The sequence below is a fragment of the Chiloscyllium punctatum genome, chromosome 32 (assembly GCF_047496795.1).
Source record: "Chiloscyllium punctatum isolate Juve2018m chromosome 32, sChiPun1.3, whole genome shotgun sequence".
Classification (NCBI taxonomy): domain Eukaryota; kingdom Metazoa; phylum Chordata; class Chondrichthyes; order Orectolobiformes; family Hemiscylliidae; genus Chiloscyllium; species Chiloscyllium punctatum.
Window position 1 is genome coordinate 18,877,784 of NC_092770.1, and position 17,012 is coordinate 18,894,795.

Below are 17,012 nucleotides of genomic sequence, written 5' to 3' on the forward strand. Positions count from 1 at the left end.
GGTGCTTTTCTTAAATTACTTAAATTACACTGGAGCATGGGGACCATATAGCTCCCTAATGCCCTGGCCAATTAGAATTGACTTGCCAAACAATTGGCTTGTTGTTTTCTTCCAGCCTCCTGCTTGTCTACTTTGGATTCCAGCATCGGCAGTTTTTAAAAATTTCTTGCCAAATAATCAGCACCACTTTCTCCTGTTGTTTAACATGCTGCAAATGTTTGCAATTAGGCATTTTGCATTTGTCCTGATGAGAACGTGATGAAAGGCTTTGGCAACATGTCTCTCGTTTCAGCAATATTCATGTTCTGAACTATCAAGTGACTGGTTCCCTCAATGTTCAAGAAACAAAAGTGAAAATAACTTACCTCAGTTCTGATTAATTAAATTTACAACATTTGCTTACCTCCAAATGCTCTAGATCAGTGGTTTTCTGGACCAATAGGTTGTCTTTCTGCAGCAGATCCCTATACTTAGCTGTGAGTTCATTGTGCTGCTTATTAGCTCGTTCCAGGTCTGATATAGGTACACTTTCATCCAAAGCTTTCTGCAATGCAGCAATTTTAAAACTAGCCATGTCCTAGAAATAGATTGATCAACAAACAGGTGAACACCACAAACATTTATAATGTAAAAAAGATACCCTGTACTTATAGGGAGGTGGCACAGTGGCTCAGTGGTTAGCACTGCTGCCTCACAGCACCAGGGACCCGGGTTCAATTCCTGTCTTGGACAACTGTCTGTGTGGAGTTTGCACATTCTCCCAGTGTCTGCATGGGTTTCCTCTGGGTGCCCATTGTGTTAGATGCATTAGTCAGGGATAAATGTAGAGGAATGGGTCTGGGTGGGTTGCTCTTCGGAGGGTCGGTGTGGACTTGTTGGGCCGAAGGGCCTGTTTCCACACTGTAGGGAATCTAATCTAATCGTATTAAAACGCAAATACAGCTCAAAATAAAGCTGGCAATTAATAAGCTGTGAAGTTCCTGATGGGTTTTGACAGCATGGATGTGGAAAGGATGTTCTGTCTTGGAAAAAATCTAGAAGTGGAAGTCACTGCTTAAAAATAAGACAGATGAGTAGAATTTTTTTTGAGAGTCTCTGGAACTCTCTTTCTCAAAAGACAGTGGTAGAAAATTCAGAGTCTATGGTGTTTATGAGAACAGTCCAAAGGATGAGACACTTCAGTTATGAGGAAAGTTGGGATTTCTGAGGGCTACGAGGAGATCTGATAAACGTTTTCAAAACAGTGAGGGTCTGGGCAGACTGAATAGTGAAAAAAAGTTACCACTCACAAATGGAAGTTTGCCCAGGGGGTGAGCAGCGGGCATGCATACTCACTGGACCCTGGTTGAGGAGCTGGCCAAATCTCGTGAGGTCCTGGGGAGGCAGATCCAGGAAAAAATTGAAGAGAAGCTGGCTCCTGGATCTGCTATGCTGCAAGACTGGAAAAAGGACTGATGAGCTTGAGCGCCGGGCTGCAGGGGTGGAGGCAGAGATTGACTCCTCCAAGTGCCAGAGTAAAGCCCTGGAAACACAGGTCTGGTTGGATCTGATAGACAATCTTGAAAACAGAGGCAGAACAAAGAACCTGCGCGTTGGTGGCGAAAGGACAGAAGGTGAGCAACCAGTGGAAATCTTCAAGAAGTGGTTCCTCGAGTTCCTTGGTTTGGAGGCTCAGCAGGGAAGGCTAACAATTGAAAGAGCCCGCCGGAAGCGAGGCACAAAAAAACCAGGTGCAGATCAGCGCCCACACCCTGTCCTGGTAAGGTTCCATCATTATAAAGACAAGCAGAGGATCATGGAAGCCTCTAGAGCCCAGGGGATGGAACTTAAGGTGTTGGTGTGTGGCGGCTCCAGGGTCATGTTTTTTTCAAGACTTGGTTTGGAGGCTCAGAAGGAAAGGATAACAATTGACTTCTCGGCAGCAATGGTCTGGAAAAGTAAGTCCTACAATGGTGTCAAGAGGAGATTGAAAGAGCTTGGGATCCAGTATTCTTTAAGATATCCAGCAGTGCTTCGGATCAATCATAATGGATCCATACATTTGTTCGACTCACTAGAGAAAGCAAAGAACTTTGTGGATGTGCTGACTTAAGTTGAATGGCTGAATAGGCATAGAGGACAGAGCTGTTCAGGTTTGCTTTTCTTTAAAATGGACTTGGTGGAGTCTCTTTTCTGGTAATAAATTGTGTGAAATTATATCAGGGATGGACAGAGTATTTCTAATTTCTAAGTTATGTTAAGGTATGGGTGACATGTTTATTTTTAGTTTGCTTGTTGATAATACTGACCTTGCTCTTGGGTGTTTTTGTTCTCTATTGGGTGGTTGGTGAACGTGGCGCGACCCTAGCTGGTAGGAGTGGAGAGAGTGGTTGGGATGGTTCGTAGGATTATAGAATGTGTAGATACCCCCTTTGAATGGGGGTACATTCCTCCAATCACTGCCTTTGGCAATTTTTTGTTTTTTCTGTTTTTACTATATATAGTTATTATACGTTTTGTAGATTTGTTGGATGTACTTATTTTAATCTGTTATTTTCGGGTTCTGTGGATTCTTTTGCATTAAAGCTCAGCAATCTGTAGTCTGGGTTCCTCCACTCTGGAGTCTAGATGGTGCTGTAGAAGGTTATGACTAAGGATGAGTTTAAGTGGTGCACCTGGAATATTAAGGAGAGTCATTCACCTGTCAAGAGGAAGAACCTTAAAAGGGAGAGTGTGGATGTTGCCTTATTGCAAGAAATACACTTCGATGATGCAGAGCATTTGAAGCTGCAACAGAGTGGGTATGACTAGGTTTATTTTTCATCTTTCAAGATAAGGAGTGGAGGGGTGGCCATTTTAGTTAGAAAGAATCTCCCATTTATGTTATTAGAGTGCATTAAAGACACACACAGGAGATTTGTAATCCTTAAAGCTTTGATACATGGGGAAGAATACGGGATCTTAAATGTTTATTGTCCCACAGCCCACCCCCTTAAATTCTTGACAGACACACTTTCTAGACTGGATAACTTTGCATCTCAATAGATCATCGTAGAAGGGGATTTGAATTGTCTCAAACCTTCCGGTAGACAGATTGCCCAAAGACCTGCCAATATCTTCTTTGCGATCTAAACAATTAAGGGATTTGTGTGCTGAATTGGAGTTGGTAGATGTTTGGAGGCACCTTCACCCTACTGGCAGGGACTTCACATTCTTCTCAAACCCACATAAATGCCATACTAGGATTGATCTTTTTCTGACCCCTACAACACATCTGGGCTAGGTGGCATCATGTACAATTGGCAATATCACTACTTCCAATCACACACCAGTGTATTTAATGGTTACGAGTAAGGATATGGTGGTAGGCTCGAGGCACTGGTGACTGGACTCCTTCATCCTTAAGGATAACAACTTTATTGAATTTCTTTCTACTGTGTTCAGGGCTTTCTTAGATATTAATTCAGGCTCAGCCAGTAGCCCATCCATTTTTTTTTGGGAAACACTTAAAGCCTACTCCAGGAGGTTGGTTATTTCCTATTCAGCCAGTAAGAAGTGACAGATGGGTGAGCATCAACGCTTGGTCAAGACGTGTCTAAAAGTAGCTGAAAAGGCATACTTTGACAGGTCCTTGATGGTTAAACTGCAGAGGATCACAGCACTCTGGTCTACGCTGAACTCCATGCTCACATGGACAGCCAAAAGGGAGCTTACATTTGCAAGTCAAAGGCTGTTTGTTCATGGGGATAAGCCTGGCAAGTACCTAGCTTGCCTCGCGAGGAAAAGGAGATTCCTCCCCCCCCCCCCCCCCCCAAGCAATTACCTCGATCAGAGAAGACACTGGAAATTTGACCTACAGTTCTGAAAGGATTAATGCAGCATTGTGGAAATTTTACTCTGAATTATACCAATCTGAAAGCTGTGAGGGTGGGTGGGTTAGGATGGAGTCCTTTTTTAAGAATTTGGGCCTTCCGGGAGTGACCTCTGAACAAGAATCTCTTCTCAATGCTGCACTGTCAGAGCAAGAGGTGCAGGAGGCTGTGAGGCAGCTCCAGAATGGGAAGGTGCCAGGTGCTAACGGACCCCCCCAGGTGAGTTCTAGAAGGAATTCATAAGTATATTGTCAGGGTTGATGCTTAGTATGTTTAATGACTCACATAGTCATGGCCTCCTCCCACCATCTCTAAGAAAGGCGAACATCTCTCTCATTCTTAAAAAAGGGAAGGCCTCGGAGGACTGCACTTCCTATAGACCCATCTCACTCCTGAATGTTGACTTCAAAATTCTATCCAAGACTCTGGCATTAAGGCTAGAAACTGTACTATCCTTCATCATTAAGGAAGACCAGACAGGGTTCATAAAAGGTCACAGATTGACGGATAATGTCAGGAGATTACTTAACATGATCCAAGTATGTCAACAGCAATTGGTACAGGGATTGGTGATCTCCTTAGATGTGGAAAAGGCACTTGTCAGGGTCGAGTGGCAATATCTTTTTCATAATTTGAAGTGATTTGGCATGAGAAGACTTAATCAGGTGGGTGGAGGTTTTGCATAGTAATTCTCTAGCTACGGTCCTGACTAATGGTGTACAGTCAAGCAATTTTAATATTTGTAGGGTGAGTCGACAAGGCTCTCTCTTGTCACCATTGATTTTCACATTTGGTGATCAAACTGCTGGTGGAGGCAATATGAAGGGATCCCAATATAACCAATCCAGAAGTGGGGATGAAGTCACATAAGATCGCACTGTATGCAGATGACATTCTTGTCTTCTGATCCAACCCAAAAGTTTCAATGCCACACCTGATACAATGCATCACTCTATGTGTTGGCTTATCGAGTTATAAAATCAATTTTGCGAAGCCAGGTCTCCCGAGAGTGCCTGATCCTGAAGGCGGATCTCTGTTCCCCTTTAGGTGGTCGCAGGAGGGTTTTCTCTACTTAAGTTTATTTATTATTTTCTTTTTGATTGGCTATTTAAAGGCAATTTTGCCCATTTATTCGACAGAATCAAGCAGGCCCTTTGTAGATTGGAGGTGCTTCCAATCTCTTGGTTAGGTCGGATAGCCCTCATTAAAATGAACATTCTGCCCTGTCTGTTATGTGCTATGCAAATGTTTCCTCTGCTTTTCACTAAGCAAATATTTAGAAGACTGAACGGCTGGTTTAGTTCTTTTATCTGATATGGCAAGCAGCCCCAAAGTAAATTGACTAAATTGCAGTTCCCTTACAGACTGGGAGGAGTGGGCCTCCCAGATATCAAAAACTATCAGTTAAGCTCATTGCTGTCTTATGTGAATGATTGGGCCTGGGGGGACCCTCACGCACTTTGGTTGGACGTGGAAGCCTCTCAGGCAAAATGCCCTCTTGTTCGCTTGCTGTTTTTAGACACAATGAGAACAGTTAAGGACTATTACCATAGCCCAATAGTCATCAATTCTGTCAAGGCGTGGAGGACAAGGTATTAGGGTGAGGCAATATTGCTGAAACATCAGTTTTGACACCCATAGTTGGAATGTCGGGCTTTCAGCCAGGAATGATGAATTCTGGGTTTAAACTATGGGCAGCTAGGGGTGTGTCTTGCCTGGATGATTTATTTGAAGGGGACATACTGGTGTCTTTTGACCAGTTGGCTCGGAAATATGAATTGCCCAGTAGGGACCTCTTTCAGTTCTTCCAAATTAGAAATTTCATACAAAAAGAGACCACACTTTGAACTGATCCTTAAAGGTCTGACATGGAGAAGATGGTGTTGAGTACTGAGAGTATATTATCTGTTAGCAAAGCTTTTCATCCATTGGGAGAGGGCCCCTCAGACGAGACCAAACGGCTTTGTTGGATATGGGAGAGGGAGTTGGATGTTGAGATCTCTTCTGAAATATGGGAGGATATCTGGGAAAATACAAGGAGGATCTCTGTTTACAACAAGACCCACACTTTGCAATTGAAGATTCTCCACTGGGTCCATCTGCCCCCAGACCGCCTCGCTAAATTTAAAGCAGGAGCATCTCCAATGTGTCCTAAATGTAAAGTGAGCATGGGCACACTTACTCATTGTCTTTGGTCCTGCCACAGACTGTGGGCAGACTGAAGCACTGTGGTAGGCGAAATAGGGAAGGCCTTGGGGACAGAGGTGGAGATGGACCTGGTATCTCTTCTTCTTGGCTTTATTAATTCTCTTTCATTAGATGCACACCCTCACTTTTTGTGCCAGAAAGAACATTCTATTAGGGTAGGTGTCAGACAATCCTTTGGGGCTGGCGTAAGTTAGTCATGGGGCACATCTCCTTGGACTTTCTGACAAGTATGGTGTACCATAAAACTGAGAATTTTTATAAGATGAGGTGACCCTTTTTGGATGATCTGGGTAGATTTGTCCGCCATACTAATAAGAGCCTTTATATACCCATGGCAATTCTAAGTAATGGATTTAGTGCCCGGGGGGAGGAACTACGAACATATGAATATGTATAAACTTGTGCGCTTGATGATCGAGGGCTATTTTGTTTTGCTGAGCTTTGTTACAGTTGTTATCATTACTATTATTAAGATTTTCCTTTTTTAACTTAGTTATTAGTTAGTATTTATTTGTATAATTAGCAGCTTTGTTTATTAATGCTGGTTTGAATTGCTTGGTTTTGTATTTGTTGTAATATTCAAAAGAAAACATTTTTCTTCATTTTAACAAAAATATATTTTAAAAAATGCACAGAAAGCAAAGACAGACACAATTAACCAAATGGCCTTCCTCTATACCATAGAAATATTCACCGAATCTCAACTGTTAAGGCAGATTTTTGATTAGCAAGGGATTGAAAGATGACTAGGGGTAAGCGGGAATGTGGAGCAGGCTAGATGGGCTGACTCGTGCTCCTAATTCACGTATTTATATGATGACAGTAGCTTTTTAAAGTTATTATTTTAGCATTGTGATACTTCAGTAACATTTCTATTCCTTCCTCAAGTATAATACAGAAATTCTTTCAAATATTTTGTGAACACAAACTTCAATATGCACAACAGGGATTCTCCTAAACCATGTAGATAGCTTAACTGAATGTTTCCACTAGTCTGCATATAGAACATAGAACATAGAACAATACAGCACAGAACAGGCCCTTCGGCCCACGATGTTGTGCCGAACTTCTATCCTAGATTAAGCACCCATCCATGTACCTATCCAAATGCCGCTTAAAGGTCGCCAATGAATCTGACTCTACCACTCCCTCGGGCAGCGCATTCCATGCCCCCACCACTCTCTGGGTAAAGAACCCACCCCTGACATCTCCCCTATACCTTCCACCCTTCACCTTAAATTTATGTCCCCTTGTAACACTCTGTTGTACCCGGGGAAAAAGTTTCTGACTGTCTACTCTATCTATTCCTCTGATCATCTTATAAACCTCTATCAAGTCACCCCTCATCCTTCGCCGTTCCAACGAGAAAAGGCCGAGAACTCTCAACCTATCCTCGTACGACCTACTCTCCATTCCAGGCAACATCCTGGTAAATCTTCTCTGCACCCTCTCCAAAGCTTCCACATCTTTCCTAAAGTGAGGCACCCAGAACTGCACACAGTACTCCAAATGTGGCCTAACCAAAGTCCTGTACAGCTGCAACATCACCTCACGACTCTTGAATTCAATCCCTCTGCTAATGAACGATAATACTCCATAGGCCTTCTTACAAACTCTATCCACCTGAGTGGCAACCTTCAAAGATCTATGTACATAGACCCCAAGATCCCTCTGTTCCTCCACCTGACCAAGAACCCTACCATTAACCCTGTATTCCGCATTCTTATTTGTCCTTCCAAAATGGACAACCTCACACTTGGCAGGGTTGAACTCCATCTGCCACTCCTCAGCCCAGCTCTGCATCATATCTAAGTCCCTCTGCAGCCGACAACAGCCCTCCTCACTGTCCACAACTCCACCTATCTTTGTATCATCTGCAAATTTACTGACCCACCCTTCGACTCCCTCCTCTAAGTCATTAATAAAAATTACAAACAGCAGAGGACCCAGAACTGATCCCTGCGGAACTCCAATTGTAACTGGACTCCATGCTGAATATTTACCATCTACCACCACTCTCTGACTTTGACCGGTTAGCCAGTTTTCTATCCAATTGGCCAAATTTCCCTCTATCCCATGCCTCCTGACTTTCCGCATAAGCCTACCATGGGGAACCTTATCAAATGCCTTACTAAAATCCATGTACACTACATCCACTGCTCTACCCTCATCCACATGCTTGGTCACCTCCTCGAAGAATTCAATAAGACTTGTAAGGCAAGACCTACCCTTCACAAATCCGTGCTGGCTGTCCCTAATCAAGCAGTGTCTTTCCAGATACTCGTAAATCCTATCCCTCAGTACCCTTTCCATTACTTTGCCTACCACAGAAGTAAGACTAACTGGCCTGTAATTCCCGGGGTTATCCCTATTCCCTTTTTTGAACAGGGGCACAACATTCGCTACTCTCCAGTCCCCTGGTACCACCCCAGTTGCCAGTGAAGACGAGAAGATCATTGCCAACGGTACTGCAATTTCCTCTCTTGCTTCCCACATAATCCTAGGATATATCCCGTCAGGCCCGGGGGACTTGTCTATCCTCAAGTTGTTCAAAATGTCCAACACATCTTCCTTCCTAACAGGTATCTCTTCTAGCTTATCAGTCCGTTTCACACTCTCCTCTTCAACAATACGGTCCCTCTCGTTCGTAAATACTGAAGAGAAGTACTTGTTCAAGACCTCTCCTATCTCTTCCGACTCAATACACAGTCTCCCACCACTGTCCTTGATCGGACCTACCCTCGTTCTAGTCATATCTGGAACTGTAAAGATAAACAAATCCCTAGTTCTGAGGTTAATGGTGCAACTGTATTAAGGGTTCAGCTTTGGAAAAGGCAAAACAAAGAAGCACAGATGTGGATGACTAGAAAACTGACTGGGGGTAGCACTGCTACACTCTGGTATCCAAGTTGAGATATGGCAATGTGAGCAAGGCAAACCAATTATTGAAATTGACTGATGGCACAGCATTCAGGACACACCTTTGGCAGAAATGAATCTGTAAAACTAGTCTTCTGCTCTGGACATCAAGGACATAAACCCTCTATTTATATTGGGGAAAAGTTCAAGGAATCAGGTTCTGTTTTATTTACACTCAGACTTAATTCGACGGTTACCTTGAATCTTTGCAAGTATCCAATTCTTTCACTAACTGCTGCCTCCATGGCTATTATTTCGTCCTTGAGCTTGTTATTTTCTTTCCTTAAGTGCTGTTCCATTTCTACCAGGGTCGTGTAACGCCTTGTTAAGGAACTTTCATTAACCCGCAGCACAGTTAACTTGCTAGTGAGCCCTGCAAGCTTCTTCTTCATTTCATCTGGATCCACCTGAAGTGTTTCCAGTAGTTGCTAATTTAGAGATGGAGAATAGTTACACAGTCACACAATACATTTCATAATTTCCTGCAGGCAGAAAAAAAAACTTTTTTTAAAAAAAAGTATCTATAACTTCAGGTGCAAGGGAAACATGGCATTTACCTTCTGTCAAAATTGTCCAGTGTTCCTGATATTGGACATCCTTCCCACCATTTTGGAGCCTTATGTGAGGAGCCCAAAAAAACAGTACTGCAATTTGCACATTCATATATGAGACATGCATTTGCACAATAATGTTTCTTTTTCTTGGTGGCATGGGCATTTATCTCCTGATTTCATTCCTTGACTGTTTAATTCTAAATAAGGATATACCATATGGTCCAGTCTCCCCAGTAAAATCAGTTTGATTGTATCAAACCCTGCAATTGCTTTAAACACTTGTTAGGTCACCCCTCAATCTTCAAGAAAATGCAAGGCAAGCTGAGCCAACCTGTGTTCACGAATTAGCCTCTTAATACAAGTAATAATCTGATGAATCTTAACTATGCCAAGCTAAGATACCTGTCCTAAGGTTGAGAACTCAAATCAGAGATCCTAATGGAATCTGACCAAGATTTTGTACAACTGAAATATTACTTCCTCTCCTCTCCAACCTCCATGAGTAATGTCCAACATTCCATCATGCTTTTTGATCACTTTAAGTACATGTGCACTAACTTTTAGACACTTGTAGAATACTTACATTGTATTCCTCTATTTTCACTTGATCCTGCTCTTTTAAATGCTCAAGCTTTTTCTTTTCTTCTTCAATTTTTTGAATATTCTTTTGCCAGGATTCCCTTTCGCTATACAGAAGAGCATCAGTAACAATTTAATTAGGATGGCTTATACCGCTTAAAACATTTTCACCCTTGCTTCCATTTCTGAATTAAAGTGTGATCATTGTTTATTCAGGCAACTATTGATCCAACAGAAAAGGTTTTTCTCACTCTTTGTAATTGAGAGGTCTGGGATCCGGCAACTGTTTAGTCATTACTCTTAGGCTCCTCCCATCAGGTTCACTTCTCAATTAGAGTTAGGTTCTTGGGGCATGGTGATTGGATCCATAGTGACAGCCCTGGGTGTTGGTTAAACTACCCTTCCAGGTTCAATTGTTTTTATCTTGTAGCAGTGTTATTTGTGGTTAATTCCTATTAAAATACCAGGAAAGATTAAGGAAGCACTGGACATATAATGCAGGTGGACTGGAAAAATCAGGATGGTAGCAGATCTCAAGTAAAGGAATTTGTGGAATGTCTATGAAATGGTGTTTTGGAGCTCTTGTGGACAGTCCATGAGGGAACAGGCAGTGCTGAATTTGGTGATGTATAATGACGCAGAGTTGATTAGGAACCTTAAGGTGAAGGAATCCATTGGGGCAGTGACCAGAATGTGATAGAATTCACCCTGCAGTTTGAGGGGAAGCAGCTGGAATCAGATGTAATGGTATTATAATTGAGTAAAGGTAACTACAAAGACATGAGGGAAGAGGTAGCCAGAATTGATTGGAAGGGCAGTCCAGCAGTGGTGATGTTGGAACAGCAATGGCAGTAGTATCTGGGGGTAATTCGGGAGGCACAGCAGTAATTCATTCCAAGGAAGGAGAAATGTTCTAAGGGAAGGATGAGGTAACCATGCCTGACAAGGGACAGCATAAAAGTGAAAAATATAATGTGATGAAGATGAGTGGGAGGCTAGAGGATTGTGAAGCCTTGACAACAACCAGTGGATAACTAAAAAAGCAATAAAGAGGTGGAAGGTAATGAACTATGAGAGTAAGCCTTCTAGTAGTATAAAAGCAGACTTTTAGGCTTCTAAAAGGTAAGAGAGAGGCACGATTGGACAGCTGGACAATGAGACTAGAGAAGTAGTAATTGGAAACAAAAATGGTGGAGGAACCGATTAAGTACTTTGCATCAGTTTTCAGTGGATGACACCGGCAGCATAACAATACTTCAAAGAGTCAAGGGCAGAGGTGAATGTAATGGTTGTCACCAAGGAGAAGGTGCTGAGGAAGCTGAAAGGTCTGAGGTGAATAAATGGATCCCAGACCAGATGGACTGCACTCCAACGTTCTGCAGGGGACGGTTGAGGAGATTGTGGATGCATTGGTGGTGATCTGTCAGGAATCATGGAGAGTTCCAGAGGACTGTAACACCCGTTTAAGAGGAGGGGGAGGCAGAAGACCAATTAAGCCAATTCGCTTGATCTCGCTCATTGGTAAAGATTTTAGAGTCCATTATTAAGGATGAGATTATGGAGTGCATGGCAAAATAGATTTGAGTCAGGACAGCTTTGAGAAGGTAATGGACAAGTTAGACAAAGAACACCCAGTTGACATGATCTATGTGGATTTCCTGAAGGCTTTTAACAAAGTACTGCACAGAAGGCTGCAAAATAAGATACGAACTCCATGGTTTTACAGGCTAGATACAGGCATGGATAGACAATTGCAGACTGGCAGATGGCAAAGAATGGAGATAAAGAAGTCTTTTTTAGGATGGCACCTGGAAACTAGGCAAGTTCCACAGGTATCTATGTTGGGACTAGAAATATTCACATAATACTATTAATGATATGCACAAAGATTATGTGAGATTATGCACTTTGGTATGAAGAATACAAGCATAGACTATTCTGGATGTAGGTTTGCTCGCTGAGCTGGAAGGTTCATTTCCAGACGTTTTTTCACCCTACTAGGTAACATCTTCAGTGGGCCTCCAGGTGAATCACTGTTGATAATTCCTGCTTTCTATTTATATGTTTGGGTTTCTTTGGATTGGTGATGTCATTTCCTGCAGTGACATAATTTCCGGTGGTGATGACATTTCCTGGTCTTTTTCTCAGGGGGTGGTAGATGACATCTAACACTATGTGTTTGTTGATAGAGTTCTGGTTGGAATACCATGCTTTTCAGAATTCTTGTGCGTGTCTCTGTTTGGCTTGTCCTAGGATGGATGTGTTGTCCCAGTCGAAGTGGTGTCCTTCCTCATTCGTTTGTAAGGATACTAATAAGAGAAGGTCATGTCGTTTTGTGGCTAGTTGAGGTTCATGTATCCTGGTGGCTAGTTTTCTGCATGTTTGTCCAATGTAGTGTTTGTTACAGTCCTTGATGCCAAGGTTTCTGAGTAGTCTGGCAGTCATTTCCGAGATGCCTTTGATGTAGGGGAGAGTGACTAAGGTTTCTGGGTGCGTTTTGTCTGCTTGTTTGGGTTTGTTGCTGAGAAATCTGCGGACTGTGTTCACTGGGTACCCATTCTTTTTGAATACACTGCAAAGGTGATTTTCCTCTGCTCTGCGTAGTTCCTCTGTGCTGCAGTGTGTGGTGGCTCATTGGAATAATGTTCTAATGCAGCTTCGTTTGTGGATGTTGGGAAGATTGCTTCTGTAGTTCAATATTTGGTCCATTTGTGTTGTTTTCCTGTAGACACTGGTTTGAAGTTCCTCATTGGCTGTTCGCTCTACGGCGACATCTAGGAATGGCAGTTTGTTGCTGTTTTCCTCCTCTTTAATGAATTTTATGCCAGTAAGGGTATTATTGACGGTCTTGGAGGTTTCCTCTAATTTGTTTCGTTTAGTGGTGACAAAGGTGTTATCCATGTAGGAGATCCAAAGTTTGGGTTGGATGGTTGGCAGAACTGTATGTTCAAGTCTCTGCATTACTGCCCCTGCTAAGAACCCTGATATCGGAGATCCCATGGGTGTTCTGTTGGTTTGCTTGTAGGCATAAAATTCACTAAAGAGGTGGAAAACAACAACAAACTGCCATTCCTAGATGTCGCCGTAGAGCGAACAGCCAATGAGGAACTTCAAACCAACGTCTACAGGAAAACAACACATATGGACCAAATATTGAACTACAGAAGCAATCACCCCAACATCCACAAATGAAGCTGCATTAGAACATTATTCCAATGAGCCACCACACACTGCAGCACAGAGGAACTATGCAGAGCAAAGTCACCTATGCAGTGTATTCAAAAAGAATGGGTTCCTAATGAACACAGTCTCTGGATTAGTGGTGCTGGAAGAGCACAGCAGTTCAGGCAATTATACTTACCTCATGAACACAGTCTGCAGATTTCTCAGCAACAAACCTAAATAAGCAGACAAAACGCATCCAGAAACCGTAGCCACTCTCCCCTACATCAAAGGGATCTCAGAAATGACTGCCAGACTACTCAGACCCCTTGGCATCATGTTAGCACACAAACCCACCAACACACTAAACAGCAGCTCATGAACTTTAAAAATCCTATACAGACAACAAGCAAAACTAATGTTATTTACAAAATACCGGGCAAGGACTGTAATAATCACTACATTGGACAGACATGCAGAAAACTAGTCACTAGGATACATGAACATCAACTAGCCACAAAACGACATGACCCTCTCTCACTACTATCCTTACATATAGATGAGAAGGGGTACCACTTCGACTGAGACAACACATCCATCCTAAGACAAGCCAAACAGAGACACGCATGAGAATTCCGAGAAGCATAGCTTTCCAACCGGAACTCTATCAACAAACACATAGTGTTAGATGTCATCTACCACCCCCTGAGAAAAAGACAAGGAAATAGCATCACCACAGGAAATGATGTCACAACAGAAATTACATCACCAACCCAAACATATAAATAGAAAGCAGGAATTATCAACAGTGCTTCGTTTGAGGGCCTACTGAAGACGTTACCTAGTAGGGTAACGAAACGTCTGGAAATGAACCTTCCAGCTCAGCGAGCAAACCTACATCCAGGACCTCAACCTGAGTTACAAATCTTCTCAAAACTCGATAGACTATTCTCTAAATAGGGAAAGGCTTTGGAAATCTAAAGCACAAAAGCACTTGAGAGTCCTAGATCAGGATTCTCTTAAGGTTAACAGTATCTTATGTTTCAGTTGGCATTTAGGAAGCCAAATACAACATTTGCATTCATTTCAAGAAGGCTACAAACAAGAGCAGAGATGTACTACTGAGGCTGTATAAAGCTCTGGTCAGACTGCATTTGGAATATTATGAACAGTTTTGGGCCCCATTTCTAAGGAAGAATATGCTGGCATTGGAGACAGTCCAGAAGCAGTTTACAAAAATAATCCTGGGGATGAAGGGCTTGTCATGTGAGAAGCAGTTGAGGTCTCTGGGTCTGTACTCGATAGACGTGTAGAACATGTTTCTACTTTAGATGTGAACATCGGAGGTATGGTTAGTAAGCTTTCAGATGACACCTAAATGGGAGGTGTAGTGGACTGCGAAGAAGGTTACCTCAGATTACAACAGGACCTTGACCAGATGGGCAAAAGGGGTGAGGAGTGGCAGATGGAGTTTAATTTAGATAAATGTGAGGTGCTGCATTTCGGAAAGGCAAATCAAGGCAGGACTTATACACTTAATGGTAAGGTCCTGGAGAGTGTTGCTGAACAAAGATCTTGGAGTACAGGTTCATAGTTTCTTGTAAGTGGAGTCACAGGTAGATAGGATATTGAAGATGGCGTTTGGTATGCTTTTCTTTATTGGTCAGAGCATTGATTATGAGTTGGGAGATCATGCTGCGGCTGTACAGGATATTGGTTAGGCCACTTTTGGAATTCTGTGTGCAATTCTGGTCTTCTTCTTATCGGAAAGATGTTGTGAAACTTGAAAGGACTCAGAACAGAATTACAAGCATGTTGCCAGGGTTGGAGGTTTGGGCTATAGGGAAAGGCTGAATTGGCTAGGTCTGCCTTCTCTGGAGTGTGAGAGGTTGAGGGGTGACCTTATAAAATCATGAGGGCATGGATAGGATAGATAGACAAGGTCTTTTCTCTTGAGATGGGGATGTCCAGAACTAGAGTGCATAGGTTTAGGGTGAGACTAAAGAGTTAAAAGGGACCTAATAAGGGGCAACGTTTTCAGGCAGAGGGTGGTTCACGTATGGAATGAACCAGAGAAAGTGGTGGAGGCGTAGACAATTACAACATTTAAAAGGGATCTGTATGGGAATATGAAGAAGAAGGGTTTAGAGGGATATGGGCCAAATGCTGGCAAGGGATTGGTAGAGGAATTGGATGGCATGGTGGCTCAGCTGCCTCACAGCGCCAGGGACCTGGGTTCGATTCCTGCCTCGGGCAACTGTCCGTGTGGAGTTTGCACATTTTCCCTGTGTTTGCGTGGATTTCCTCCGGGTGCTCCGGTTTCCTCCCATGATCCAAAGATATGCAGGTCAGGTGAATTGGCCAGGCTAAATTGCCCATAGTGTTAGGTGCATTAGTCAGAGGTAAATATAAGGTAGGGGAATGGGTCTGGGTGGGTTACTCTTCGGAGGGTCGGTGTGGACTTGTTGGGCCAAAGGGTCTGTTTCCATACTGTAGGGAATCTAATCTAAATGGGACAAGATTAATTTAGGATATCTGGTCAGCATGGATGAGTTGGCCTGAAGGGGTCTGTTTCTATGCTGTACATCTCAATGACTCTATGATTCTAGTGGAGAGGCCAGGTCTCAAGGGCATAGCCTTAGAATGAAGGGTAGACCCTTTAGAACTGTGGAACTCAGTTCTACACAGCGCTGTGGAGGCCAAGTCATTGAGTGTACTTAACATAGAAATAGATAGGTTTTTGATTAGTGAGGGGATTGATGTTTACAGGGAGAAGGTAGGAGAACATGATTGAGGATTACAGGGAGAAGTGGAGAATGGGCTTAATACTGCTCCTAAATCTTATAGGGAAGGGAAGTGCAAAACCAACAGTGGAATTAATTTGCTAGGTTCCACTGTTGCTGTCAGGCCAATATGGAAATTTATTTGTTGCACTACAACATTTGTATTTGTTAATAAAGATGCTTATTTATGATCCACAAAACCAACATTTGATTAGGTGCAAAAGCAAAATAGGACAAATATTGGACATTTGAAATACAGTAAAAATAGAGAATGTTAGAAATGTTGGTCTTACAGTATCAATGGAAATAGGGCTAGCAATTTAGGTCAAGATGAACTTTCATCAATTCTGAAATGACAACTCCATTTCTCTCCACGGGTGTTGCCTGAATAGCATAATATTGCCGCAATTAATGTTATTTTTAATTTATTTTTCTTAATCAACCTGTTCAGAGCTGTTTTTACACAGTTCTGGAGCAGGAAGGATTTGAACCTAGGCCTCCCAATCCAGTGTAGGGACTGTGCCACAGAGGGCCCCCACTGGTACACTCTCATATTTCAGTTTCAACTAAAATACTGTAATGAAAATAACAATAATGCAAAGCACAGTTTTAGAACAAAATTTTAACTCAAGGAATAATTTGCATTTTGATACCTTTGATATTCCTTATAGAGCAATCCTTGTTGATGACGGATTACTGCAAATTTGCGTTTGTGATCTTCGGCGGCCTCTTGTAGTTTTTTTCCTTCTTTTTCTTTATTTGAGATTTCCTAAATAACAAGAAAAAAATAATCTGCTAGAAACAATTTTGCTGGTAAAAGGGTGGGAGGAAACACTCCTATTTTATAAGTACACATATTTGGTGAAATGCTGCAGTAGGCAGTTTCAAGCCGACATTTCTAACAATGGAGGGCACTTAGTGTCAAGTAGGTTTTTGACCTAACCAAGCAGTTTTGG

General features: G+C 42.4%; 1 protein-coding gene across 8 annotated transcripts in view; it reads right to left on the bottom strand.

Annotated features, from left to right (window-relative positions):
• Positions 1-17,012, bottom strand: part of cep290 (centrosomal protein 290) — a 138,059-nt gene that overhangs the window by 71,694 nt on the left and 49,353 nt on the right. For 7 of the 8 annotated variants that reach the window (XM_072551810.1, XM_072551811.1, XM_072551807.1 and 4 more), the window contains 4 exons: positions 16,710-16,825; positions 10,116-10,218; positions 9,176-9,406; positions 404-577 (listed from right to left, as the gene is read on the bottom strand). In XM_072551810.1, coding sequence (XP_072407911.1) covers positions 404-577; positions 9,176-9,406; positions 10,116-10,218; positions 16,710-16,825 — 624 coding nt within the window. The remainder of the gene's footprint in view (positions 1-403; positions 578-9,175; positions 9,407-10,115; positions 10,219-16,709; positions 16,826-17,012) is intronic. The other variant, XM_072551808.1, reaches the window with a different exon arrangement.